Source organism: Plectropomus leopardus, chromosome 6 (genome assembly GCF_026936395.1).
Source record: "Plectropomus leopardus strain MGB_pleo_1.0 chromosome 6, ASM2693639v1, whole genome shotgun sequence".
Classification (NCBI taxonomy): domain Eukaryota; kingdom Metazoa; phylum Chordata; class Actinopteri; order Perciformes; family Serranidae; genus Plectropomus; species Plectropomus leopardus.
The window spans coordinates 11,621,952-11,648,593 of record NC_142181.1 but is presented as its reverse complement, the minus strand read 5'-3'; the positions used below and the strand labels follow the sequence as shown (position 1 = coordinate 11,648,593).

The 26,642-nt window shown below is 39.7% G+C and overlaps 1 protein-coding gene and 1 long non-coding RNA gene across 7 annotated transcripts in view; both read left to right on the top strand.

The window, feature by feature from the left end:
* The window catches only part of dscamb (Down syndrome cell adhesion molecule b), a 156,430-nt gene extending 136,329 nt beyond the window's left edge, over positions 1-20,101 (top strand). For 3 of the 6 annotated variants that reach the window (XM_088078769.1, XM_088078768.1, XM_088078765.1), the window contains 15 exons: positions 81-236; positions 665-804; positions 1,024-1,177; positions 1,744-1,861; positions 1,985-2,151; positions 3,392-3,490; positions 5,600-5,788; positions 6,126-6,416; positions 8,423-8,599; positions 9,040-9,070; positions 9,316-9,431; positions 9,596-9,760; positions 12,722-12,922; positions 13,356-13,658; positions 18,681-20,101. In XM_088078769.1, coding sequence (XP_087934895.1) covers positions 81-236; positions 665-804; positions 1,024-1,177; positions 1,744-1,861; positions 1,985-2,151; positions 3,392-3,490; positions 5,600-5,788; positions 6,126-6,416; positions 8,423-8,599; positions 9,040-9,070; positions 9,316-9,431; positions 9,596-9,760; positions 12,722-12,922; positions 13,356-13,658; positions 18,681-19,249 — 2,876 coding nt within the window. In that variant the 3' untranslated portion in view covers positions 19,250-20,101. The remainder of the gene's footprint in view (positions 1-80; positions 237-664; positions 805-1,023; positions 1,178-1,743; positions 1,862-1,984; positions 2,152-3,391; positions 3,491-5,599; positions 5,789-6,125; positions 6,417-8,422; positions 8,600-9,039; positions 9,071-9,315; positions 9,432-9,595; positions 9,761-12,721; positions 12,923-13,355; positions 13,659-18,680) is intronic. The other 3 variants (XM_088078766.1, XM_088078767.1, XM_042486543.2) reach the window with 3 other exon arrangements.
* A 3,452-nt stretch (positions 20,102-23,553) lies between these two features.
* The window catches only part of LOC121943406 (uncharacterized), a 131,848-nt gene continuing 128,759 nt past the window's right edge, over positions 23,554-26,642 (top strand). The window contains exon 1 of the long non-coding RNA XR_015776787.1: positions 23,554-23,994. This is a non-coding gene — a long non-coding RNA (uncharacterized LOC121943406). The remainder of the gene's footprint in view (positions 23,995-26,642) is intronic.

Sequence of the window (26,642 nt, the reverse complement as noted above, 5' to 3'; positions counted from 1 at the left end):
GTTAGCCCAGTTTTATGAAAAGACCATCTTTCCAGCAGTGAAATATGTTTATCTCCAATGCGTCTTCTGTCCCACTTCAGAACTGGGAGAAATCAGGAACGTGACCACCAATCAGCCATCTCTGGAGCTGGATGGCTTGGAGAAGTACACCAACTACAGCATCCAGGTGTTAGCCTTCACTAACGCTGGAGATGGTGTCCGCAGTGAGCAGATCTACGTCCGCACTAAAGAGGATGGTATGATACATCACCTTATATAACATAAACGACACAATCAAATTTATGTTCACCCTACTGTAAATCTTACTGCTGTTTGCTTGACCTCATAATTTAACCCAATGCTTTTTTCAAGTTCTTAAATCATTTTGGATTAGGTGACTGGAAGACTTTATGTTCTGAAAATTTATCTGTACAGTTAAGTTGAGCATGTAGCACAAAAGTCAAGGTTATATGTTGCTGTGTAGTGGAGGAAAATGTATTGCCCACTTATTACAGAAAATTTTCGTTACCTTTTTCAAGAGTATAAAACAAACATATACATCACATGTTGTATTTCAGCGTGATTTTCTACATGCAGCGATATGTACAAAAACTACATATGCATGCATATTCATAATATTTATCTTGGCTCCTCCAAACCCTCCTCTGTTCTCTTCTTCCCCCAGTTCCTGGTCCTCCAGCGGGCGTTAAGGCTGCAGCATCCAGCAGCTCTGTGGTGTTTGTGTCCTGGCTGCCTCCGCTCAAACTCAATGGCATTATCAGGAAATACATCGTCTTCTGCTCTAACCTGCATCCGATGGTAATAGCATTTGTATACCAAAACATTTTTTAGTGATCTCTTCTAAATTCCCAACCAGTTTTGTCACAGCAAATCAAGGGATTGTGGTCTTGAGTAGCCCAAACATTAAAACTTGACATTGTACGTGAAACTTTGAATAAAACCATTTGCACAAATGGCATTTCTCTGGACTTCACTGCTGCTACCAAATGGTACATTAATCTCTTCTATCTCTCTGTTTCACAGGTCATGAGTGAGTTTGAAGCGTCTCCAGATGCCTATTTCTACAGGATCCCCAATCTGGCTCGAAACAGACAGTACAGTATCTGGGTGGTGGCTGTGACGGCTGCCGGCCACGGCAACAACAGTGAGAAGATCACAGTGGAGCCTCTTGCCAAAGGTAAAGCACCCTGACCAAGCTGGCCCGAAAATAACCTTTGCTATTGTCAACAATAGCAAAGTTAATAGTTAGTGGATTTTCTTTCTCTATGAAACACATACATATTTACAGTAACATTCCTAAAAGTATGTTGTTAGTAGGGGTGTTACGATCCATCAATCTGCATCGATATATCGATTAAATGAGCAACGATCATGAATAATCGATGCAATTTTATTTTTTTTAATTTTTTGACTAAAAAAATGTACATGTTGACTGAAAGTCATCTGTGCTGTTCTGTCAGGAGATGCAGGTACTTAAACCAGCGGTGAGTAAGACAAAGCATAAATAATAGTAAGTGGGTTAAGTTATGAGTAGCAGAAAAGTCCATTAGCCGCTAAGCTAATTTCTGCAATGTAAAATGCCATAGGCTTATGCTAGTAACATTAGCATGTTGTATATGTGGGGGAATGTGACCTACAAAAGACAGCTGTTTTGTCTATGATTATTGTCAGTTATTATTAAGTTTTATACTTTAGTGAAAAGATCATGTTGTTAATCCAGCGTTGTCTGTTTGTGTGTTTTAGCTCCAGCCAGGATTCTGACCTTCAACGGGACAGTGACCACTCCCTGGATGAAGGACATAGTTTTACCATGTAAGGCTGTTGGAGACCCTCCTCCTACCATCAAGTGGCTCAAGGGAAAGTAAGTCGTACACAAACATTTGCGTAGTGCTGCTGAGTACAGATAGATTATCAAACAATGTAATGGCTTTTCATCATGGCCAAAAGTAATTACGTATTGAACTTTGTTTCTGTCTGTCTCCAGCACTAATGGGACTCCTACGCCTGTCCTTGTGGACGGTCGTCGTAGTGTCCACGGCAACGGCAGCTTCATCATCCGCACAGTGAAAGCAGAGGATTCTGGGAACTACAGCTGTGTGGCCAGCAACAACTGGGGGTCCGATGAGATCACACTCAACCTGCAGGTCCAAGGCAAGTCAAGTAACTTTGTTATATTTCAACCTGGACACTATTTCCCCATTTTTTTGTGTCTAAGTAACTAATTTGAACAACGTTTGAAATCAGTCCACTGCTGGGCAAGAGCATCGTAGCCAGTAATTGCATAACAGACTTCAACGTTAACACAACTAACAGTTATGCACGATCAGTAAACATTGACTAAAAGTGTTTGTTTATGCCACTGACCAGCTCAGGTTGTTATTTTAAGTTTCTTACAACATTATGGAAAGGGTCCATGGAGAGATCAGCTTTTTGTTGAAGTATAAGCTCCTTTTTGTTTAAGCAGAAACTGCACGAAATCGCTATTGCCAAAACTCCATTTGATAAACTGTGATTTAATTATCGTAAAACAAGTCATTCAAAGTTGACAGACAAAAAACAAAACTCACACAGACTATCTTGGTTCATCTTTCCAACTCAGTTTTTGTTGAAATTAACCCTTAATTCACCCAGTAAGATGTGAGAGTAAGTCGACTTTATTAAGGCCAAACTTACCATTTATTAAAATGGAGTCTGGTGTGTTTGGTGATGGTGATTTTGGAGCTGTTTTTATTAAACAAAAAGGATCTTACTCTTTAACAAAAAGGTCTACCTCTGCAGGGAGCCTTTCCATGATGTTGTACAACACTTATAATGATAACCTAAGTCTGTCACTAGCAAAAACAAGCGCCTTTAGTGGATGTATACTAAAGGTGCAAACTGCCTACAGTGGTAACATTGCAGCCTGTTTCACAACTGTCAGCTGCAGCACTCTCACTCGCTACCAGACCAATTTATAAAATTGTTGTTCCCCTTGGTCACTTAGACCAGAAACATGGGAAAATAAGATCCAAGTTGAAAATGACCAAAGTTACCCTTTAAGGAGCAGTAATGTTGCACTGGGTGACAGATTTCTTTATTATGGTAAACACAGTCAATTTGACAGGAGTGGGCTTGAAACTTGAACAACTGTTGGGTTATGTATTTATTAGATCACCAGATTCCCAAGCACAAAGGTATCTGCCTCCTGACTTTCATGCAGTTCCCAAAACTTTGAGTAGAAAGAAACAAAAAGACAGAAAGCAAAACATCCTCGTTAAATGGTTTTTCTACCTCATGGAGGAGTGTGTCCAAACAGGGGTCACCATATTGTTTGTTACAGATTAGGCACTGAAAGACTGGAGGCAGTTTTAATACGAATACTAACCATGCTGTGAACCTTGTTTGTCCTCAGTCCCTCCTGACCAGCCACGCCTCACTGTTACCAAGACTACCACCACATCAATCACATTGTCATGGATACCTGGAGACAACGGAGGAAGCTCTATCAGGGGTGAGAACGACACACATACTGCGAATGAATCTGAAACAGCACAATAGACAGTTTCCTCACATTTTAATGTGATGTACACAAATGTACTTCAGCTCCATACATTATGCTTCATATAAAAAGAATCACCTCCCCTCAGCTCCTTATAATAACCAATGTCACCTCCTCCTTTTCTGTGGTCTAGCATCCATGTTTCTCATTATCTGGTGGTTCAGGCTGAATACTCGAGCCCTAAAAGGTAGATTAAAAAGCAGCAGGGAAGATTAGGTCTGTTTAAGTGAGAGATTAAAGTGCTCTATCTTAAAGAAAGTGCAATCACAGTGTGACTGTTTGTGGTGATTCATCATTGCTCCTAATCATCTGCTCCTGTCTTCAGAGTTGCAGTCACTAAAAAAAGCTGTTTGTGATGCCTTCTCTGTGATATTTGTTTTGCTTCCCTTCTCACAGCGTCATCCATCACTAAAATACACACACCTAAGCTTACAATTGTCTATTTTTAGCCAGGCTTGCAGCGTGCTCTAGGAAGGCGATGTTGGTGGGTCGGCTTGTCCTGAGACTTGCACTCCAACACAACTTGTCCTGATAACTATAACTGAAAAACTGAATGATTGGATAGATTGGCATGAGTTTCAGTAAATATATTCATGGTGCCCTGAGGTTGAATCTTAATGATCTCTGAATTTTTATTTAGTGACACCAACAGGTCAACACTTCGCGAACATATACTTGCTTGCTTAATTTTACTAAAATATTACAAAAATAATGACATTACTCCTGTTAGGAGCAGTAAATGATTGTGAAAGTTTTCTCTAGGGTTAGTTCAGCCATTTGTATGACTGGTAGGCTAGTTCTTGTGTATGCATTTCCCAAAATTTACGGTAAGCAGTAAAGTTTTGTTACCTTGATTAATGTTTGTATGTTTTCTGGCTGTCAGACACCTCCATGTTATACAGCTCCATGTCAGGTGACAAAAAATGATAAAAATACATTTCTGCCTATTATTATGACTTGGATTGAGATCAGAACAGTATTTAAACAGTATTTAAAGTCAGAAACTGATTAATACACATGATACAGTAGCAGAATTATTTCTTTTAATAAAAACTGAGTCATGACTAAGGGGATGTCTCCAGGTCTGAAAAGTTAAGCCAATACAGACGTTCCTTAAACTCACCTTCTTTCGAATGACCAGCCGGGGGCGACTCCACTGTTTGCAAAATGAAGTCCAATTGTGAATATGACCTTACTTCTCACTTGATTTAGTACCTCAGTAGACATTTTCTAAAGGAGTTTATGGTCTCAATCACTAGTTTCAAGTCTTCTTAAATACAGCATGATATTCATTTTGTAAATTATGGTCCCACTGAGAGTAACATTGACAATGAAATAAGGTATGCTTTAGGGCGTGGCTACCTTGTGATTTACAAGTCACTACCATTGCGATGTCCTCGAGTTCTCTGTCAGATCCACCCGTCTCTCCTCTGTAGCTCCACCCTCTGATCCAAATATGACCATTTCTGGCTTTAAAAACAACCAAGATGGCGATGGCCAAATTGCTCAGTTCTACAAAACTGTCAACAAAGTCATGGGGAAAGTGACGTTGGCCTTGTCAATTTCTTTTTATGTAGTCTATGGTCACGACTGAACCTGACAAGCTGAAACTGAGGTCTAAAACAGCCGGTGTGTAGAAGATGAACATGTTTGATTTACGCAACAATAAACTACCCTCTGCTGACACTCTCAGGATCTAATAATTGCAAAGTTGTCATTTTTCATCCATGTAACAATTTTATATCTTGGTGAATTACAGCGTCACAACACCACAAATTTGGCTAACCTTGCTATTCTCTCTTAAGTATTTAAACTACATGTTATGTAATGTCTTACATCCACTAATGATGAAGAGGTAAACTGTTAAAAGAAAATATTTGTTTTATCTTAAATAAGTCAACGTCCAGGCTGCTTTAAAATGTTAAGTTTTTTAAGATAATAGACTTTGTATGGTATGAATGTTATATAATTATGTGGAAATAAAAGTAAAATTTTCTCTTTCATCACTTTGCAAATCTTCTGTCTCTCTTCTTCTTCCCGTCTCATCATTTTCCTCCCCAGGTTACATCCTGCAGTACTCAGAGGACAACAGCGAGCAGTGGGGCAGTTTCCCCATCAGCCCCAGTGAACGTTCGTACCGTCTGGAGAACCTGAAGTGTGGCACCTGGTACAAATTCACCCTGACGGCCCAGAATGCAGTGGGGCCAGGGCGCATCAGTGAGATCATTGAAGCTAAGACCCATGGGAAAGGTAGGAAACTGATTTTGTTTGCTACATTTTGAGTTTTGAGTCTCAGAAATGCAGCACTGTGAGAACAGCTAATCATGGCAAGGGAATACTTTGTTTTCTCAGCCACTGAAATATGATGACATGATACAATTTTGTTTTCATCGATTCTAAAAACTCATAACTCAAAACGTCTATAAAACACACTAAATAATGTCAAATTTGGTTGAAAAATGCTTCTCTTCCCCTGTAACTCATATTGCTCTGAGCTTCTTTATGTCTTCAAAAGTTTTCATATCAGCTGACTGTGAGATGTTTTGTCAAAGTTTTAGCTTCACCCTCTGTCCATCTTCTCTCTCAGAGCCGCAGTTTGCCAAAGAACATGAACTCTTCACCAGCATCAACTCCACCAGGGCCAGGCTCAACCTGGTTGGCTGGAACAACGGTGGCTGTCCAATCACCTCCTTCATACTGGAGTACCGCGCAGTGGACTCGGCCACCTGGACCACTGCCCAGCGCACATCGCTGACCAAGAGCTACATCCTCTACGACTTGCAGGAGGCAACCTGGTACGAACTGCAGATGAAGGTCACCAACAGCGCCGGCTCAGCAGAAAAGAGGATCACCTTCGCTACTCTCAATGCTGACGGAAGTGAGTTTGGATTAAACAGATTGTCGCAGCGTTGTACAGATAGCGAGGATCATTGGATCAGGATGGAGAAGAAGTATCAGTAGCAACTCAGGGGTAATTTAAGAAACTTTTAAAAAATAATGAAATGTCTCGTCAAACTCCAAATTTGGCCAAATATCTCAGTCTAATTAGTTTACTTATAACATGTATGTGATGGATCAAGTAACAGGTATAAAACCAGTGAAAAAGGGTTTTGTTTCTTCTCCTTTTTGTGTTCTTTAATATCAGATCTCATCCTGTTTAAGGTGTTCTTCTAACAACGTTTTGAAGTAGAGCGCCACTATGTTTCACATCAACACACAAAGAAGAGGAAATAAGAAAAACTGAAATGACTATTCTTAAATCATTACAACATAAGTTAAAACAGATTTGTACCCTTTAATGCGACTGTTTGGGGCAGCAGTGTTTCAGCATGATGAGCGACTGCAGTTTTCCTACAGTTTTGTCAGCCTTTGAGCACATTGACAGTTATTCTGACGACTCAGCTCAGTAAGAAATCAGGGACGGTCCTCAGATTCTCCACGGGCCATGGTGTAGCTTTATTTGCCTTGGGCTACAGATTGTGTCAGTCATACACAAAGGAGGTGCAAAAGCTGTAAAGAAGGATAGGAGGTGGTGAGAGTGCTGTGGTACACTCCAGACTATTCATTAATTTCCTTGGAAGAGTTTTGCTGAGACATGTAAGCTGCCTGTCACGATGTTGTGTGTGAGTGGATGTGCTTTTGCGTGTGTGTGTGTGTGTGTGTGGGCATATTTGTATAGATACTATTGTCAGTTTGACGGTGGGTCTATAGATCAGCTCAGAGGCCCAGGGGACTAAAAGCACATATTCAGTCATCTACAAACCTGGTGCCCCAGCTTCAGTCAGCCACAGGCTTCTCCACTATGACTGAGGAGAAAAATATATTTTAACAGTGAAATTAAGGAAAGGGGAGGAACTAGGCAATCTTAATACAACTTTAAAGCAAAAACACAGATTTAAGTAATATATAAATCGAATTCCTGTGAACATCCCTTAAGCAGTATCAACAAAGCAGGGGTGAGTTTTAATCCACCTATCAATCCAGGTTTACATATGTTTATCTGTTTATACTTTATGCAATGATAGATTAAGTACTCAGATCTCTTACTTAAGTAAAAGTAGCAATACTACTGTGTAGAAATACTCTGTTACAAGTCCTGCATTCAAACTTTTAGGTAAAAGAACAAAATTATGAGCATAGAAGTATGCTTAAAGTACCAAAAGTGTCTGTTCTTATCATGCAGAATGGCCCATTTCATGATCATTGGCCTCCAAAATGTAGTTGAATATAAACTAGCATAACATGGAAAAACAGTACAGATACCTTAAAACTGTAGCCTTTTTAAGTACAGTTCTTGAGTAAATGTACTTAATTACACTCCACCATATGCTGTGTGCTAAGGCAGGCTCTGGGCTGCTGTGACCATGTTCAAAAATTGGAATCAATGGATAGCTAAAAATACTAACAAATCTATCTTATCTACAAAGATAATATGAGCAAAGCTCAAATTAGAGGCTAATGAAATACTTAAATTTCTTTTCTAATTTGTTTAGAACAGCCAGGATTGCCTTTTTAAACATATAGATCAACTAGAAGAACTACAGCTGATGGGATTTTTTTTAATAGAGTTCAGGGGCTACAAGAAAATCTGCACATTAAAAGAATGCATGTGGAAAATCAGTATTCAAAATTTAGTTTCTATGCATTTCTTATCCCTATGGTCTTGAGTTGCATAAAACTAATTTTTCTTCCGCCATTGTGTTGTATATCAACATGGTTATTTTGTTGACATGTAGAATGAGCAAAGTAACAACCAAGTATTAAGTAAAGAAGATGTCATACCTCACCTAACAAATAGATTAAATTGCATCACTCCATATGAACATTCAGATGAGGCTTTTGGTGTCTAATTCCTCATTAATGTCTGACTGTCTTTTTTCGAAGGTACTATCCCCCCTTTGCTGAAAACAGGAGATCCCATCTCAGACAACATGTCAGGCAGCGGGGGGCTGAAGATGGTGGTGACCATCACCTCTGTTCTCGTGGTAGCCGTGCTGGTCTTCATCATGCTCATGGTGCTAAAGAGGAGACGGAGGGAGCAGAGGCTCAAGAGACTCAGAGGTGAGTTAAAGATCAAATTATGGTTTATTTTGTGTGAATTGTATCTCACAGAGTAAAAATGTGCTTTAGCTGAATGACAAAAAGACACCCACACTTCATATGGTCCTTAAGCACGTTCACATACTAAATACACACATGTTGAAACTACACATCCAGTGTTTGAGAGCCATGTAATTAAAATTGTTTTACGCTTTGCTGCATCTGAACCAGATAAAATGAGTTAAACCAAAACTGAGGCTAAAATTTGTTTTTGTAATTAAGAGTGTAGTTGTCTCTTCAGGTCAAACAGCACCATGTTCATTTTTCAAAGTCTCTATCATGCTTTCCTTGCCTTTTTTAAAGGGGAATTTAACAGTGATTGTTCAGTGTTTCTAGCGCTATAGCTTATCAACTAGGACAGTACTATTATGGTATTAACTACCTCTTTGCTGACTTCACAGATGCCAAAAGCCTGGCAGAAATGCTGATGAGGTATGTATGCTTAATTTTAATTTATGCCCGCTGTTTTCCTTTAAGCAGCAAACATAAATCACAGTGTAGCCCAGAGTTACAGTACCTATCAGTAAAAATCAAATATATTGCACTCAGGATATGCTGTCCCTCTCGCCTCCTTACAGCTACTTATCAACTTAAACTGAATTGAATTAGCATTTCTGCAATACAATGCAAAACCACACAGCTGAAAAGTAATGAAATTTTCTCATTAATCTCCTCAGTAAGAATACAAGGACTCCAGACACAGTGAACAAGCAGCAGCAGACATTAAGAATGCACATCGACATCCCCAGAGCCCAGCTCCTCATCGAGGAGAGGGACACCATGGAGACAATCGGTAAGATATATGATGTGAGACCTTGTGCTGATCAGTCAACATAGTCATTATGCTTATGACTGACATTATTGTTTTTTCTATGTGTCTGTTTTGTTTTCTTGCTTCACTTCCTTTTGTTCCTCTCTGCCGCTCCCCTCTTTCCTGCTTATTTTCCTGTCTCGTAGATGACAGGTCCACCGTGCTGTTGACAGACAATGACTTCGGGGAAACAAATAAGCAAAAATCCTCCACAGTGACCCACACAGTCCACTACCAGTCTCTGTCCCAGGCCACTGGACCGCTGGTGGACGTGTCCGATGCCAGGCCTGGAACCAGTGAGTCCCACCACCGTCAGTGCTCATCATTTATTTCCTTTTCTACTAATTATACTACAAGTACTTTGTTACTAAAAATAACATAATGTTAAAAAGTGTCTTTTGATTTGTTTAGTTAGTTTGCAGCTATGAGCTTCGCATTGTTAATTTTCCTCCCGAATCTACATAGTTACATTCTTGTAGATGAATGTCACTTTAAAGGAGCTGTATGCGATATTCAGAGCTTATCAGTGAGCAGGGATCGCCTGCACGCAGCTTTCAACAAGGAGGTGGCGACGCTGGTGATCAGAAGTAAATGCTGCTAACAGCGAGAGCAGAGCAAACAATGGCAACAGTGCTGATAGAGATAACAGTAGAGAGAACTGGGGGAACCAAAGGGTGGGCGTTATACTTCCACAACAACACTTTTGCACCACTGGCAGAGAGGACAACTTTATAAGCGGCAACTTCCGTATGAGTGCACTGATTAGCTAGTCAGTGGTATATCTTTACACACATGATCTTGCATGCACTGAAATGCACACACCACAGGACCGTTTACCACATAGACTGTATAAAAAAGATGGACAAAATGAAAGCTCCCCAAAAGCGAGACTAACGCACCTTGATCGCCCCCTGGTGGCAGGCTGCAGTGTAGGTCGTATAACCTGCCCCCTTCATGTTAGCAGATATGGGCCAAACTTTAAACTCAAAAGTATGTGTCAAATATATTTTTCCCAAAGATGATTTCTGTCATTTTAGGTGGTTATTATCACGCTGATGTACGTTAAAGTGTTAAAGCATTTTTCTAATAAATTCGATGCTATATAAAGGGGTTGTGACATCACGATTTACAGCTGTATGTGGTGTGTGGGTGGGAACTCGATACAACTGAGATCACTACTGCGCGCAAATTTGTGTTTCCTGATATGGTGAAGAAATAGCCCGCTTTATTCTGTCTCTGATTGGTTTACTCTGAAATTCTTACCCAAGCCTTAACCCTTCTCTTACCTAAACATAACCAATCCACCCAACAAAGGCAACAAGCAAGATGGCAGCAGCTGTATGCGGGATGTTTTGGCTTCATTTTTGTACTGTGGGAGGAAGTTGAGATGCATCTGCCACAACAAAGTATAGAAAATTTGTGGATTACAACACACACAAAGAGTGTGTCTATATTCTTTGTTCAGGACACCATTACTCAAATACATCTTTATATAGCAATAGTTGTTTGCTTCTCTATTATTATTTCTAATGTTGTATACAGCACCTTTAAAAAATATTTGCCTCAGCAAAATACAATACAAATGCTGGTACTAGCATTTCATTGTATGTTTATCTGAATTACAGCAAGGAAATAGCTTTTCCACCGAGTCTTAGCTTAACGGTAGACCTCCCTCATACAGCCTGTGAGCCGTCTTCTAACAGTAAGATTACAAAGACAGGGCAGCTGTGCTGCAAGAGCTTCTGGTGTTTGAGCTCCACTGAAGCAGAACAGATGAAGAGTAGCGATCTCCCTGCCTCCTCTTGACACATCCTCACCTGATTGCCCCGCTTCAACTGGCCAGTCGGACCTGAGTGCACACATGCACATAAAGACATGGGCACACACACTCAAATTAGTGGTGCACTGAAATGACTTTGTGCAGTCAGAGCAGACATGAGATATTTTCCCACCTAAATTGGTCAATCCAGATTCAAATACCATTACTAATATTCACTTTTGAAATTGTTTCAGTAGAGTTAGACATGCAAATTATCTTCTGCTAATGGAATGATTTAATATTTAAAATCTAAATCAAAAGCACATGATATCACTTTAACAACCTACCAAATATAACAAACACGCCATGCTTTTTTTTTTACTTTTTATCTGCTCTCAGCAACAGTATGCACACATATCAGGGCAGCTGTAACACACACAGACACACACACACATGCATTTACACACCAGCATATAGACATATGATTGGTTCGTTTAACCTAGCCAGTCGGGCATGAACCCAGTTTGCCGACTCATCCCTTTTTCCTCTCTCCCTGCTGTTGGCCAAACACCTCCATCATTTCATCCCTCCATCCCCACTGATAGGATTACTGTCTGACCTACTACAATTACCAGCACCATTCTTCTCTGCACAGATCCAATCCAGACCTTTTCTAAAGGCCCTCACTCTGATTTGGCCCAGCGGTGCACAGAGCAGCCGCCTGTCTGGGTCAGGCTGAATATGATACTATTTATATGTCTATATGGAGACAGTTAGAGCTTAAGATGGATGATAATGTCATAGCAGGAAGCTGTGGGCTGGTAATGTTCAGTGTTCACTGAAGGGGTGGCTTTGTACCACAACACAGTGGGAAAGACATACATTTCCCTTCTCTTTCATAGGTTCCAGCTATAAATCATGTAATTTTTGGTTACTGATGATGAGTCACATCTGAACAGCTGTTAGCAGGGTCACTGTATGAATGATCCAAAAACAGGGTCTACTGTTTATATTGCAACTGAAGGTGTGAGAATTTCAAGATTGTGTCTATCAGCTCCTGGAGGCAAATGTGTCCCCGTTGGCCTGAATGTTTGTTTGTTTGTTTGTTTTGATGCCATCCCTAAAGATGTCATTTTTTACTCTGCACCATAATGACAGAAATATGTTATTTCCATTCTTTTATTGACAAAGTCATTTGGAAATGAAATACTCTCTTGGAGACTAACACAATTCCCATTATTTGATTTTGAAAAAAGAAATTTTAAGGAATGCACTTTATACGATCCAGTTCCAGCTCCACAATGACTCTTTCAGTAAACACTGTTTGTTCATAAATGGAAAGTGATTTACTGTTATATTTAGGCACTAATGTCTATTTATTCACAAAACAGAAACTCTCAGACTTGATTTTCAGTTCAGTAAAAGTGCAAGTTAATGTGACAGAGGACTTAAAAATGGAGTGGCTTTTTTTAACTCTGTTCATCAACTATTTGTCCTGTTCTCTCCTCAACAGATCCCACTGCCAGACGCACTGCCAAAGCTGGTCCTGCCGCGGCACGGAGCCGCTATGCCAGCCAGTGGACCCTGAACCGCCCACACCCCACCAGCTCCTCGCACACCCTGACCACTGACTGGAGACTCCCTACGCCACGCGCCACAGGATCTGTGGACAAGGAGAGCGACAGCTACAGCGTCAGCCCCTCACAGGACACAGGTAGAGTAACAGGGTGAAGTGTGACCATCGCAGCTATCCAGGAAAAACATGGACTCGCAGCCTTTTTTTATAACTAAGGTTGGAAAGTTGGGCGTGTTTGACAGAAATCATGTTGCTTTTGTGACATTTTCAAATGTGATAGCGATCTGCATGCTCTCACATTGGCTTCTCTGCAATCCAAAATACATTGGCAGTAATTTTTCAATTTGAAAGTGCAACTTCTGGGCGTACTCTTGACTGAGGGTGCCAAGGTGTGAATCCAACTTGAACCTAAACCATTTCCCCTCTTTCTCTCTCATACTTTTGTATTAAATCCAAAACTAAAACAATAACCATAAAAATAAACCACATAAAGTCAAATTTCACCAATCTATGTTGTATTTCCACAACACCAATTAAACTTTTGTATTATGCCATGGCATGTGTTTATCAGATCGTGCACGGAGCAGCATGGTATCAACAGAGAGTGCGTCATCCACCTACGAGGAGCTAGCCAGAGCCTACGAGCACGCCAAGATGGAAGAGCAGCTCCGTCACGCCAAGTTCACCATCACCGAGTGCTTCATCTCTGACACCTCATCCGAACAGATGACAGCAGGGACCAACGACTACACTGACAGCCTGACCTCCAGCACACCGTCTGAATCGGGCATCTGCCGCTTTACCGCTTCGCCGCCCAAACCTCAGGATGTCAGTCGGGTCATGACCATGGCGGTGCCCAAGGCGCACAGACCTGGTGAGGAAGTGGAGTTTACCATACAACTAATTTTACCTTATATTTCCCCTCACTGAGCAGCCCCTCTGTCCCCTTTCCTTTCCAGCAGTACACAATAAAAAACATAATCTAGTTTTCATCCGTATTTTGTACAGCAAACCAGTATGGGATCACTACAGAGTAATGTTAGTTGTAGCTTAGTGAATATTGAAAGGTTTGTTCGCCTTCACCCACACCTCTCTCGCATGTGTTGTTAGATCAGGAGGTAGACGATGAGATGAATATGGATACATTGCACCTCAAGTGCACTCTTTAGAAACGTTTTTGCCAATAATAAAAGGTTTTGAGTTTAAATATAAAATAAAAGATAACAGAGCAAATTACCAGAGGTGGGGCCAAGTCATTGTTTTTGCAAGTCCCGATTAAGTCTCAAGTCTATGCAAATAAGTCAAGACAGACAAGTGCCAATACAAGACCTTAGTCCCAAACTTCAAAATGCACTTTTTCTCCCAATGAAATGCCATTTTATCAAAAGAGTAATGATATATTACATTTACAAAAGTCATTAATGGTTTTTACATTTTGCATACTGCAGTTCATCTTTTTGTTGGCAACTGCGTAGATAAGTATCATTATTTATATATATATATATATATATATATATATATATATATATATATATATATATATATATATATACATACACATATTATTTCACTGTATCTTTTAACACTTTATTCAGTCATTCATTTTCAGACTATATGAGACTCTTCCTTTATTTTCTTTAGTGCCATACATTTTCTTCTGGCAGAACAGATTTATTAGTTTGTTGTGTACGAACACCCCACACTAGACTACTGATGGCCACTATGGTCAACTTCCTTCTTTTTTCAGCTTTGATAATGTTTCAATCCCAGAGTGCATCTCACTAGTCTTCAGACTTGCATATAGTATATTGTTGCATTGAACCATTACACAGTACACACGACTTTCACTGGAAGTGTTCCAGCTTTTTTCCAGGCCCTGTGTGGGTGTAGCTCCTTGTTTTCTTCAACTTTTAGAGCCTTAACACAGTAAGCAAGCCACATCATGAGCAAGGATAATGAGATTCTGCTCTTCCAATAGCTCCCCAGGGATTACTTTTATCGTTAGACAACAGAAAACTTTTTTTGCGAGTTTTTAAAACTACATGAAGGTTATGTCTCAAAAGTCTTTCATTACATCTGCAGTTTGAAGAAAACTGCTGTGCTGTCCTGCATTCTCCTCTCAGGTTGTAGTCTTACCTTACGTGACCCTCTGTTCCTCCGGGTAGTCCTGAAGATCAATTACCCGTTCTGGCAGAACATGCCGGCGAGCTGCAGACCACACACCGACATTCAAACAGACAGACACATGTACACAGCTCATCTATCATCCCATCTGCTGTCATGTTATAGTGTGTCTGGGGCCACTGATAATTAGCGTTGTTGGAGGTGTCCTGTCCGAGGACCAGCTCTGTATATGTGTGTTTGTGTGTGTGTGTGTGTGCACAAGGGTACACGCTCTCAGAATCCTCAGTCTCATCAGACAAGGGTTGAGGCCATCAGATCTGCTTCTTAAGTTTCAGGCCTCATTATGCTTTGAACGTTTGTGCACAGGACAGCAGACTCATATCACCAGTTCGGCGGGGAGAGAGGGCAACTAAAGGCTATCGGTCAACCTTATCTGAAGCTATTGTCACTCAGTACAAAACAGCACTTAGTCGCCACAGTGGAGTTCAGTGTAATACCAGACTCTTAGGCTGATGCGGCATCGCTAAGGGTTTGACTCTGGTGTCAGTTACTTTGGAGGAGACATTATAGCCATAAGAATCAAGTTGTGTTGCCTCCACAGTTTCCTGGGCAGTTGACTGCTCGTAATGAGCTGTGTTTTGATATTGCACAAAAAACAGTATGTAAACACATAGAAATTAAGATGTAAGCAGGAAAATTGTATGCAAATTTCGTATGTCATGAGTGAGTCTGCCTAAATTTAGGTCAGATTTTTACACAAGAGAATTAGTGTTTTCATCTTTTTTAGCTGTGCGAAATGTTACATATTTCAGCTGACTCTACAGTCAATGAAGTCCTACTTTTTTACAGTTATGGCTGATTCATCACTTTTTAGTTCCTTTTAATGCATTTAACAAAATAAAAAAAGAAAAATTATGCAATAAAAGATTGGCTATCTTCCTGTTAGATTACAGGTGTGGCTGTAAAAATGTTTTTAATATTTGTATATGGTATGTATGCATACCAAAATTCATACCTGCAAGTTTCTTGATTTTTTTGGGGGTTTTTTTGTAGTGGTTCCTAATGAGCCATTTTGCCACACACCACCACAGGACCCTCTAAATATCAAATTGTTCACCAATTCTTACGCATGCAAGTTTTGTGAGTTTTTGAGCACCCTTAGCCCTTCAAAAATGCAATTCATTTGGCATAACAATAATAATAATAAACATAACAATTTTAATATGGTCCTTGTACCTTGCTCAGTGCTTGAGCCTGAACAACAAATACTAGAGATTAAAAAAAAAAGAAAAGAAAAGTAATAAAAAAGAAAATAAGTAGAAAACGCTGTTTTTTTTATAACTGGACCTCTGTACCTAATTTACCTGTTATGTTCATAATCTAGAGTAAAACCAAATGGTCTCTCCACTCCTGTAAATCTTAAGTAGAGTTTGTAACTGTATTCATGTACCGAAACCTAGACCCAGTGTGGAGCAGATTGACTGACAGCTTGTAAATGACCCCACTTTAACCCCATCACTGTCTCTATTACATCGGACTGACCTAAACTGACCTCACGCTCCATCAGAGGGGCTGAAGGCAGCTTCTCATTCATCTCTCTCTTTCTCATCTCATTTCACGTGACGAGCCTCACCTGACAAACTTGTTACGAGAGTAACAGTTTATTTATTTGTGCTCTCCCTCTTCAGCGCCTCATAGAAGTGAATCTATTGAGTCCATGTCCCATTACAGCTTGTTCCTCAGCACTTTGCTCATAAACTTTTACAGCGGTGCTGGTAATTACAGAGCTACAGGCAGCATCCAGCTTCAGATAGGCCTGTAAATATGTTATGTGTGTCCTCAAACGACACACATAGAAAAAAAATCACCCTTTTCAACGGTGCAGACTGAGCTGAAGATGCAACAGACAGATTAATGGCCTGGCAGAGTGTTGCTGTTGTATTCTGGTTGCACAAACTGTCCCATTACAGTATGAGCTGCAATTTACTGGCTGATGAAGTTTCGTACTACATTTCTAATGAGCCCCCACAGAAACACTTAAATCTATATTTAATTCAATTAACACTCCTAGCCATTCATCATCTTTGCTGGCACTAATCGGGCTTATTATAAAACACAGTAAATTATTCATTCTCCCTGTGAACCCAGAAATCCATTCTCCAAGGTCACATGTTGGAGTGAATCTGCGGAGATGGCCTCGGCTGGCATTGACGTCAAGTAGCATGCTTGTGTGTACACACGGTATATACTTACATTTGTGCATGTGTGGGCAGTGTACATGTGAGTGTGTCGGCACGTGTAGGAGAGAAAACACGTGTCGAAAAGTAGCGATGAATTGATGCCTGTAAACTCTTGTTGATCTCTGGTCGTCTGAAGATGAATGTATCAGCAGCCATGAAACAATGCAGACACATCTTCAGCTTGTCAAGTGTTGCATCTCCAGATCTGGCAACCCAACACCCTTTTTGTAAGGGACTAATTTGCTGTGTTTAATATGTAATCCAATCAGTAAAAAGGGATACAATAACAGAAGAGGTACCATAAACTCAGTGAACCGAGTCAAAGTGTCTTTCCCTCTCTTCCTCATCCTCTTATCTAACACTTTAGACAATTACTTAAAGATTGAAGAAGCAGCTTTTAATCTTGCTCTATCACTCAGTCAAGGTATTAAACCTGACCTGGTTTATCTTGCTACAGGCGCTTGCAAGTTATTCTGTTTCCTAATAAGACCCCAGCTCTTCCTCTCCTACAGTGCAACTAAACTTGCAGCAGATAGGGAGTTCGATAACTACTAAATAAATGCAAGCAATAGTCTGTCATTCCGTTTCTTCACAGTACGAAAAGATAACTCAATATTTTAATCATTGCATCAGTCCCTGACAATGATAGCAAAGATAACATTGTAATATCTAGCTCCCTATTACATTACGTTCTGCACAGTTTTTCTGATAGCAACTATGAAATCCAATAGATTAACACTTGGTGGAAAATTGGTATTACATTAAAATAATAGTTATATAAATCATGTTCGCAGAAGGGGTGAGCAAATGTAACAGTGTGAATGTGAGTTAGATATGGATTTTTGACTGCGGTTAATTTAAAGCGATAGGATGGAATAATACAAGCGGAGTCTGTGGAGAAGCTAAGACCTTTTAAGAGCACGAACTGTACACAGTGGGGATCCCAGAGAGTCTGTAGGGGAGAGCAGAGAATATCATCATGGAGCCAAGCTCACCCCATTTGCAAACAGCAACAGTGTGGGGCTGGTGAGCTTCTGTGGATATTTCTTACAGTCAGAATGTCAGCAGGTCCCAAATTTAAAAAAAAATATATGTGCAGTTGTTTTTTTTAACATAATTATGCAAATGTCTGTGTTTTATGTGAGTTTTCAGTCTCATCTTTTAATATCTCTGTTAGAGGGAACAAGAAAAATGTTGTTTTTTTGGTAATATTATTATTTACATGCAGTTGACATTAAGTGAAAGCTACAATAATGGATAGATTTATACAGTATGAACAATGGATTGTAGTTACAAACCAAGATAATTGTTATCTGATTCCATATTTACACTCAGCACAACAAAGCATCTTATTGTCTTTCAGCTCATTGTTTTGGTTTTACAACCCACGACTTTACTTTAAGTGGCCAAAGAAATCAATCAGTGCTAATTTTAAGTATTTTCATTTCTGACCAACAAGTCATCGGAATATCAGCCTGCATAGAGACAAAGTGTAATTGAACTAAACCTGTTTGTCTCCTGTTCCCTCCCAGGAGGAGAGCTGGTCCACCTGCCGCCTTACCTCCGTATGGACTTCCTGTTGAACCGCGGCGTGCCACTGGCAGCACGAGGTGGAGGGGTCAGCAGCAGCAGTGGCAGCAGCAGCAGTGGAGGAGGAGGAGGTGGTGGTGGAGGTGGTGGTGGTGGTAGTGGTGGAGGAGGAGCAGGAGCAAGTGGAGTTGGTGCTGGTGCTACAGGAGAAACAAGAGGAGGTGGAGGAGGTGGAGGAGGTGGAGGAGGAGCCATGGGCCAGACCTGTCTGGAACCCCAGAGGAGCCGTACACTGAAGAGGCCGCCTCCCATGGAGCCCACCCCCATGGAAGTGCCATCGCCCAGGGAGGTGCAGCAGTGGCAGCCAGGAACTGCCTCCACCCTCCCCCACAGGGATGTCCGGGAGAGGGGGGAGGCCCGTGGTGAGGTCCGGGCAGAGGTCCCCTCCTCGGGAGACCTAGCCCAAGCACAGGCTGCCAAGCTCAGCACTTCCCAGGAGTCACTGCTGGACTCCAGAGGACACCTGAAACAGAGCAACAACCCCTATGCCAAGTCTTACACTCTGGTATAACACTGGGACACACAGCGGACTGCGTCAGACAACAGGACTACTGCAGACACACTGGAGGAGGAAGGACAAGAGACAGACGACAGGCACAGGATGGACAGTTTACCACAACAGAAATTGTTGTATATAGAGCCTTTCTGAAGTGGATGCTTTTCTTTGAGTCTGTCTTTCTTTCTTTCGCTCTTTTCTTTCTTTCCTCTCTTGCTCTTCTCTGTTGCTTTCACACTTTTCATTCTCTCACACCTCGCTCCTCTTCTGATGAATTTTCTCTCACAGTTTTTATTTTCTACTTGAGTATTCTTTTATTCTAAAGTGACAACATATGAGGATTGCCAAAATGATTTATTTAAAATTTGAGAAAGAGAAAAAATACTATTGAATTTATATCAAGGACAATTATAGTCATTATTATTATTACTATTATTATTATATAAAAAGAAAAAAATATCTAAAAAACAAGAAGGGAAAGGGAGGAGGAGGAGGACTCTGCAGGAGAACATTGCTTTCTTAATTTATTTTTATTTTATTGTCGCAGTGTGATGAAATCTGTGATTGGGTAACTGAGGGGGTTTTTAGCACTACAAGGAGCCAATAGCGGAGAAGAAGAGTGACGCCGGACACAACCGCCAATGCTGACCAATCGTAATGTTTTTCAACCTTTCTGACGACTGCATGGCGACTGATCAAATGACAATTAATAGGAATGGCTGGAAATCCCAAAAAAAAAAAAAAGAAGAGAATTTTTGTCACACTATGAAATTATACAATGTGAATATAAATAAAGAGATCACTTTTATTTGTGGATATTACGGGGAAAATGATTTGGTTAATAAAGTCCTTAGTCATGTTTGCACACATCTGACTTCGATTCATATTGATGGAGCCCATCATCCATCTGTCCCTCTCTTCCTCCTCCTGTTCTTCTGCCGTCCTTTGTCCCAATCTCTATAACCCACATCCATCGAATACTTTCCTTTGAGACGTGTCATGTACAGAAAAACAGTAGTTCTTGGTAAGACCAGAAATGAAAAATAAACAGAACAACAGCACCTACTAATTTTAGGAAAACACATTATTTTCTATTCATTTTTCCCACATTAAAATAGTTTATGTGTGAGTGCTGGTGTTCTGTTTGTTTTTGGATTCTGTGCACCTTTATATTTTGTTTAAGATTTTTGCAGTTGTGTGCACTGCTTTTTTACCATCAGGATTTAAACAAACCATCCTTAAATCTGGGCCTGATGATTGCATCCTCAATTTGCCCCCAGGAGTTATGCTGAAAACTAGCATGTGATTATTAACTTTGGTGAAATACCTTATTTTTATATATTTGAATGGCTTGCGCCCAAATACACAAATACTTAAACCTTTGAACTCTGAGCTCATTGGTGTGATTTTTTTTTTCAGAAACATTGGCAGAAAAAATATTTTTAAAAAGTTAGGGCAAAATGTTTAGGGAAATAGTAAAATCTAGAGAAAAAATATATTTATAATTACTATAATTACATAATTAAAATTCTAATTCTGTCACAGAATTATTATAAAAGTTTGTTGAGCATTTTTCCAGGGACTTTTTCAGTTTTTTCTCTCTTAGTTTTCTGGGAATTTTCTTGTACTTTTTAAAAATGTGTTACTAATTTTGGGGTCGTTTCTTCTTTGTTGCTTATTGCCGCCTTCTTTTCCTGTTTTTTTTGTTTGTTTTTTGTTTTTTAAGAAATCAAGCCAATTTGTTCAGGTTTCAAAGGGTTAAAGGGTAACTCCGATAATTTATGTCAATTTATTAGTCATTAGGTCATCTGAGTTGTTTCAGCCTGTGCTTGCATCCTGCTGTACACACTTACAGCAGAAAGCCTCAGTTACATACTCGAGGAGCTTAAAGTTCGATTGAAAGACACCATTGAGTTGCATCATGGGAAGTGTAGCATCCAGTGAGCTTCAGTGACTACAAGTCAAGATTACTATGTCTTTCCTAGACTTAACAAAAATGTATGTCACACGCTTTCAAAGTCTATGGAAGGACAATACTCAAGGAAGCACTCAAATATTTTGAATATATAAATAAAATGAGTTTACTTCTGCTGACATATAATTTACATTTTCCCCAGATAACTTGGAATGCTGCTTACATTTACATTTAACAATACTTTTCATCTATAAATAGCAGTCTTGGCTTTAAAGCCTGTTAAAAATGAACAAAAAGGTGTCCTGAACAAAAATGGATTCCGCTATAAGCTTTTAAGATGATTTATTTATTTATTTTTTTGCAGGGATTACCTTAAAGACTTGACAATAGGAATATAATATAGGAATTACTTTCATATCAACAACTACACAAACTGAGCTCAAGCACGTAAGTACATTATTATAATGATAATAAAACAAGCTTGCCATGTTTACTGAGCAGGAGTATTCATGCGTAGAAGATGTTTTCATGCATAAATGAATCGCAACTTATGGAAAGTTATTGAGAGAAGATTTCTTCCAACTCTCCACGTTGCATTCACACACCAGCAGGAAGCAAATTATGGACAAGAACAGTCTGTGTATGACTCAGACATGAACAAACACTCTAAAAAAAAGCAATTATGATAAGTATATGTTGATGCAGCTGTGTCTTGGCTTTGATCAACAGATGGCGCTGTGCAGTCACTGAATTTAGTCCATTTGCTGCTTTCAGAGAACGAGCATGAGGACTTTGAGCATTGGAAAGGGATGGTTCAGCACCAAAAGTATTTGTGACAACCTGGAGAGAGACATCAAGGGCAACCCAGCAGTCTGTTCGGGTGTGTGTCTGCCATTTGCAGGAGCACACCACCCTGAACACAGTGAATAATTCATGCCAGCGCTGACACGGGAACCTAGATCAGGTTTACACTGTCACACTGATCCCCACAGCGCCCAAGAATGTGGATGAGACAGCAGAGTCACAGGAAAGATTGCATGTACACAGTTACATATGCATATAACCACACATGCACCGTAGTAATCTTTAGGGAAATCAGTGCAGCTGATGTAGAATTAAGTATTTCTGTTGCTTAGCAGAAAATGAAAAACAGCATCTGTTTTTTTCTGGATGTTGTGTGTCTGTCAGAGAGAGGAATCAAATGCAAAAAACAAAAAAAAAAAACCATCTGCTGCATGTTTGAATACTTAGCATGCTGGTATACCAGGAAAACTTCATGCAAATGATTCTAAGAAAATGGACACACTAGAGATAAAATCTACTGTGGGTGAATTACAATAATTGCAGTTTTTTTTTTAATCTGTGCACTCCCCTCTCTGGTGTGAGGCAGTATAATGAAGATAGATGGTCCACCTACACGCTGAGAAGACTTTATGGCTGTGCAGTTGCCCTCATACATTAGGAGGGAGCAGGATTGAGTGTGAGTGTGTGACTCGCCTCCTGGCTGCAGGCTATTATCACACCTCCCAACGTGCTCAGCAGCCAGAGAGGGAAACTCTGGAAAAGGAAAATAGAAGGAGGAGGTTTCACATCTAATAAGATTGTAGAATGGTCCCCGACCATTTTTTTCCTGATGTACCCCACAGCCCTGTCAGATAAACTTAAGTGCCACCACCACCCATTGTTCAAAATTTAAAATGAGTTTAAGGTGGAGGTCATTACACTATAGATTATATAAAAGTTGATATTGTTGTAATATTTCTTTTTCAATGTAATTGTTGATTGTATTTTTTAAATATAATTTGTGTTCTGGAGACGTCACAGGTGTGTTCTTACAGAGGCATAGGCTAATGCATTCATATGAGGTAAAAATATTTTAAAATATTTTTCAATTATAGGAAATGTATATCCAAATTCAATTTTATCAGAATTATGAGAAAAGTTTTAATTCAAAACTAAATCTTTTATGCTGTTCTTAGGTTTTACAGAAGAAGTATGAGAAATATTCTTATGATTTAAAAAATCTACCCATATTTTTTAATTAATTAATTACTGAGATTTCTCTCAGAATTATGATTAAAGTTTTCATGGGACAAAAAGTCTGCTATTCTTCTTTTCAGAATAAAAGATATACTATTCTTAAAGCCTTATTTTTTTTAATTAACGATATGAACAGGAAAACCTTTCTAACAATGCTGCGAATTAACCCATGGATGTAACCTCGTCAATTTAGAAAAACAAAACAGAAATTTGCTCCCAGGATAAATCATGGATCTATGGGATGACTTTCTTATAATACATCCATGGGTGAATGGGGTTTAACACATTACGCTTCCGCATATTTCGACCAATTAAAAGCATGGGATATTGTGTGGGCGGAGTCGACCTTTGACGTGTTGAAAAGTTTGTGCACGGTGCATCGGTGCTGCCGGGTGTGGAAATATTCCGGTTTTGTACCAACTCACTACTTGTGAAAAGTACCAGTAAATATGCATGGCAATATATTCACACAAACCACAGTCGGAGGAAGAGGAAGTAAATAAAACACATGAGGATTTGACTGTGTGAAACGAAGTTAAACCAGCAGGCTGCAGTGTCAGTGTTTGCTGAAGCACAGTATAAGACCAGGTAATGTCACCTGTGCCTAATGGGCTCATCATCAAACTTCCAGTGATTTCTTGCAGTGTGGAGAGACTGTTTGTCTCCGGAGAACAATGAAAACTTGACTGTACTGTCACTGGACCACGAGCTGGCAGATTAATTGGATTACAATAAAATAATCTCCACATTCATCTCCAAACCACGGCGCCCCTGCAGCTGCATGCTCCCCCTCAGGCCTCCAAAGGTAAGATAAAACTCCACTTTGCTGCCCGCCGTGGCTGTTGAATGACAAAGCATACTGTGGTCATTAATAATGAGTATGATGTGGTCACTGATGGCTGTATTGTTTGACACGTTGTGCTGGTTTTGCGTTTAAAGGTCAGTTGTTACTTGCTTATAGGAAGAGTTTATTTGAAAGCTTCTTGATGGTGTTTGTTTTTGTGCGGTTGGCTTTTCTTTGGCTCTGCTGTTTTGGTCTGTACTGTCATTTTTCACTCTGAAAGTTTATTGCAGTTTGCCAAAGCTGAGAGTGTCAGGCGTGTGTTCATGATCAGGTAGCAGGCCTTATAATTATTAACACAAAAAATATTCTTTTGTCGTTTTTTGGTGCCACCTAAGTAGATTTGGGACAACAGTGGGCCCTCTAATTGTACTTTATTGATCCTATGTCTACGTGTGCTTATTTTTTCAAAGCCTGGAGGGGTTTTCTGTCTCACCTCCGCAACCTGCTTCTATTTTGTTTAAGTTCTGCTGTTTTGTTTTTACTGCGCAAAATAAATAAAATAAAAAGATGATCATGAAAAATATAGACTTTGACAAATGAATAAACACCCCTGATTATTAACTACTAGCATTATTTACCTATTTCAAACCTTACTTTTAACTATTTCAACCAGTCATCCATTGATTCAAGCTATGTCAGCTACTTGTCCACCTCTTAGATTTGTCATTGATACAATATATTTAGATGAGTCTTTGAACTTATAACTTTAAGGCACCTGTTTAACCATTTATCAAATACTTTTAGAAGATAGAAAGTCTTTATTGTCATTATACAATGTAAAATGAAATTAGAAATGCTTTGCTTATAGGTGCATGATATACAGACTTATCACATTTCAAACAAATATGAATATATGATAGTGCAAATAGCAAAGGTATATAAATAGGAAAATCAAAAATAATAATATTGCACATACGGAAAGATGTGTTGCACTAAGAAATATAATTATTGAGATCAGTGTCTATTGGAGTTCAGTGTGATTATGGCTCTATTTATTTATTTGTTGAGGCTATTGCTGTCCATCCCTTTTAGTTAACTATCTAACCTTTTGCCCAACTTTTTTATCTATGTGTTTAACTATTCAATACCTACCTTTTAACTTCCCTGAACATTTACCCATAAAGAAATGACAAAGTTGTGGTCGTTCCTACACTCTGAAAAGGGATTATGATGTGTGCAGGAGGCGGGGGCGGGGGGTGGGGGTTACCTGGCCTGACTTGTGAACAGCACCGTTTACATATTCAGTTTAAAGAGGGATTACCCCTCCCACTGCCAACTCTTTATCCCAAAACAATAGGGCATACATTTTTAGATTGCCATGTAAATGTCCAAAGCAGCGGAGCAGATGAAAGTGTTTGTGCCTCATACATAAGTCTTCACAGAATCACCTCAAGTGACCCATACAGTTTGTCAGTTTGTTTTTACACATAAATACTGACTATTTTTTTTAAATGTATCTATGAAGTTTTCTGCACTCTAAATTGCAGCAACTATGGGTTCTGGTGGCAACAATAGCTAATTAAATATGTGAATATATTTCTAAAATCTAACCAGAATTTCCATTTTTTCCAAATTGGTTGACACACAAACTTTTCTGTCACTTCACTATGGCTGGGAATCCGTTTCTTTTAACTGTCCACAGGGGAAACCATTGCATGACACTCAATGACAGTGTGAAGAAGCAGGTTAGAAATAGACCTGTGTCCTCCCAACTGGGTTTCATAATGAGGTGCCTGAAGTGTTGGCAGGAGACAGGGGGGTAAATTAGAGAGCATGAAACGGAAGGACTTTCCCCCTGTGCTCTCACAACACTCCTCTGATCATTATTTTTCCTCTCTACTCTGTTTTGACCTCCATCTCCCTTCTCTCTCTGTCTCAGATTACTGTATTGATCCTCCAGCCTGTCTGTCCTTGTCCTCAGTGAAGGACTTGAGGAGCACAGGTTGTTTCTGACAAGAAAATTATTTCCCATGAGATTGTTTTGTCAGATAGGGCAAACTGACCTGCTCAAAGCAGCTAACTGGTTACAGCCACACCTATTTTCACATGGATTGAGGCTGCGGACTCAAGGCTAATGCATATCCTGCAGTATTTGACATCGAGCTGCTGTTGCAGAACTTTCATTTGAGCTTGATGGTCGAGACAACAAAGTTGTTTACAAGGACAGTTTACACTTTGTGTAATAGTTGCAGCTTTTATAAATATTCCCATGTTTATTAGAGCTTCCCTTCAAGGTCTTTTATGTTAAAGTAACCAGATTACCTTTCTCTCTGGGCCTCGACACAACAGTCATTTGGGCCATCTGTGAACGTCAGAAGTTTTTTGGGTGTGTCCCACACCGTTGGCACCAGTCAGTCTTTGTTGGCTGTTTTTTTGCCAATTCAGCAAATTTTGAATTGCTACCTGGGCAGGCAGAGCCCGTCGGTGAGGGAAATCACTCTGATTGGCAGTTCAGCTTAGTGCATATGATGAAAAACAAAAGTGAAGAAAGCAAACAAAGTCACGATTAAATGAGATCGATACAACCTTGTCATGTAAGGGAAGAATTTTTTAGACATGGTTCTTGACTGTTTGTGGCATTGTTTGCTGGCGCTCTGTTGTTATTCTTT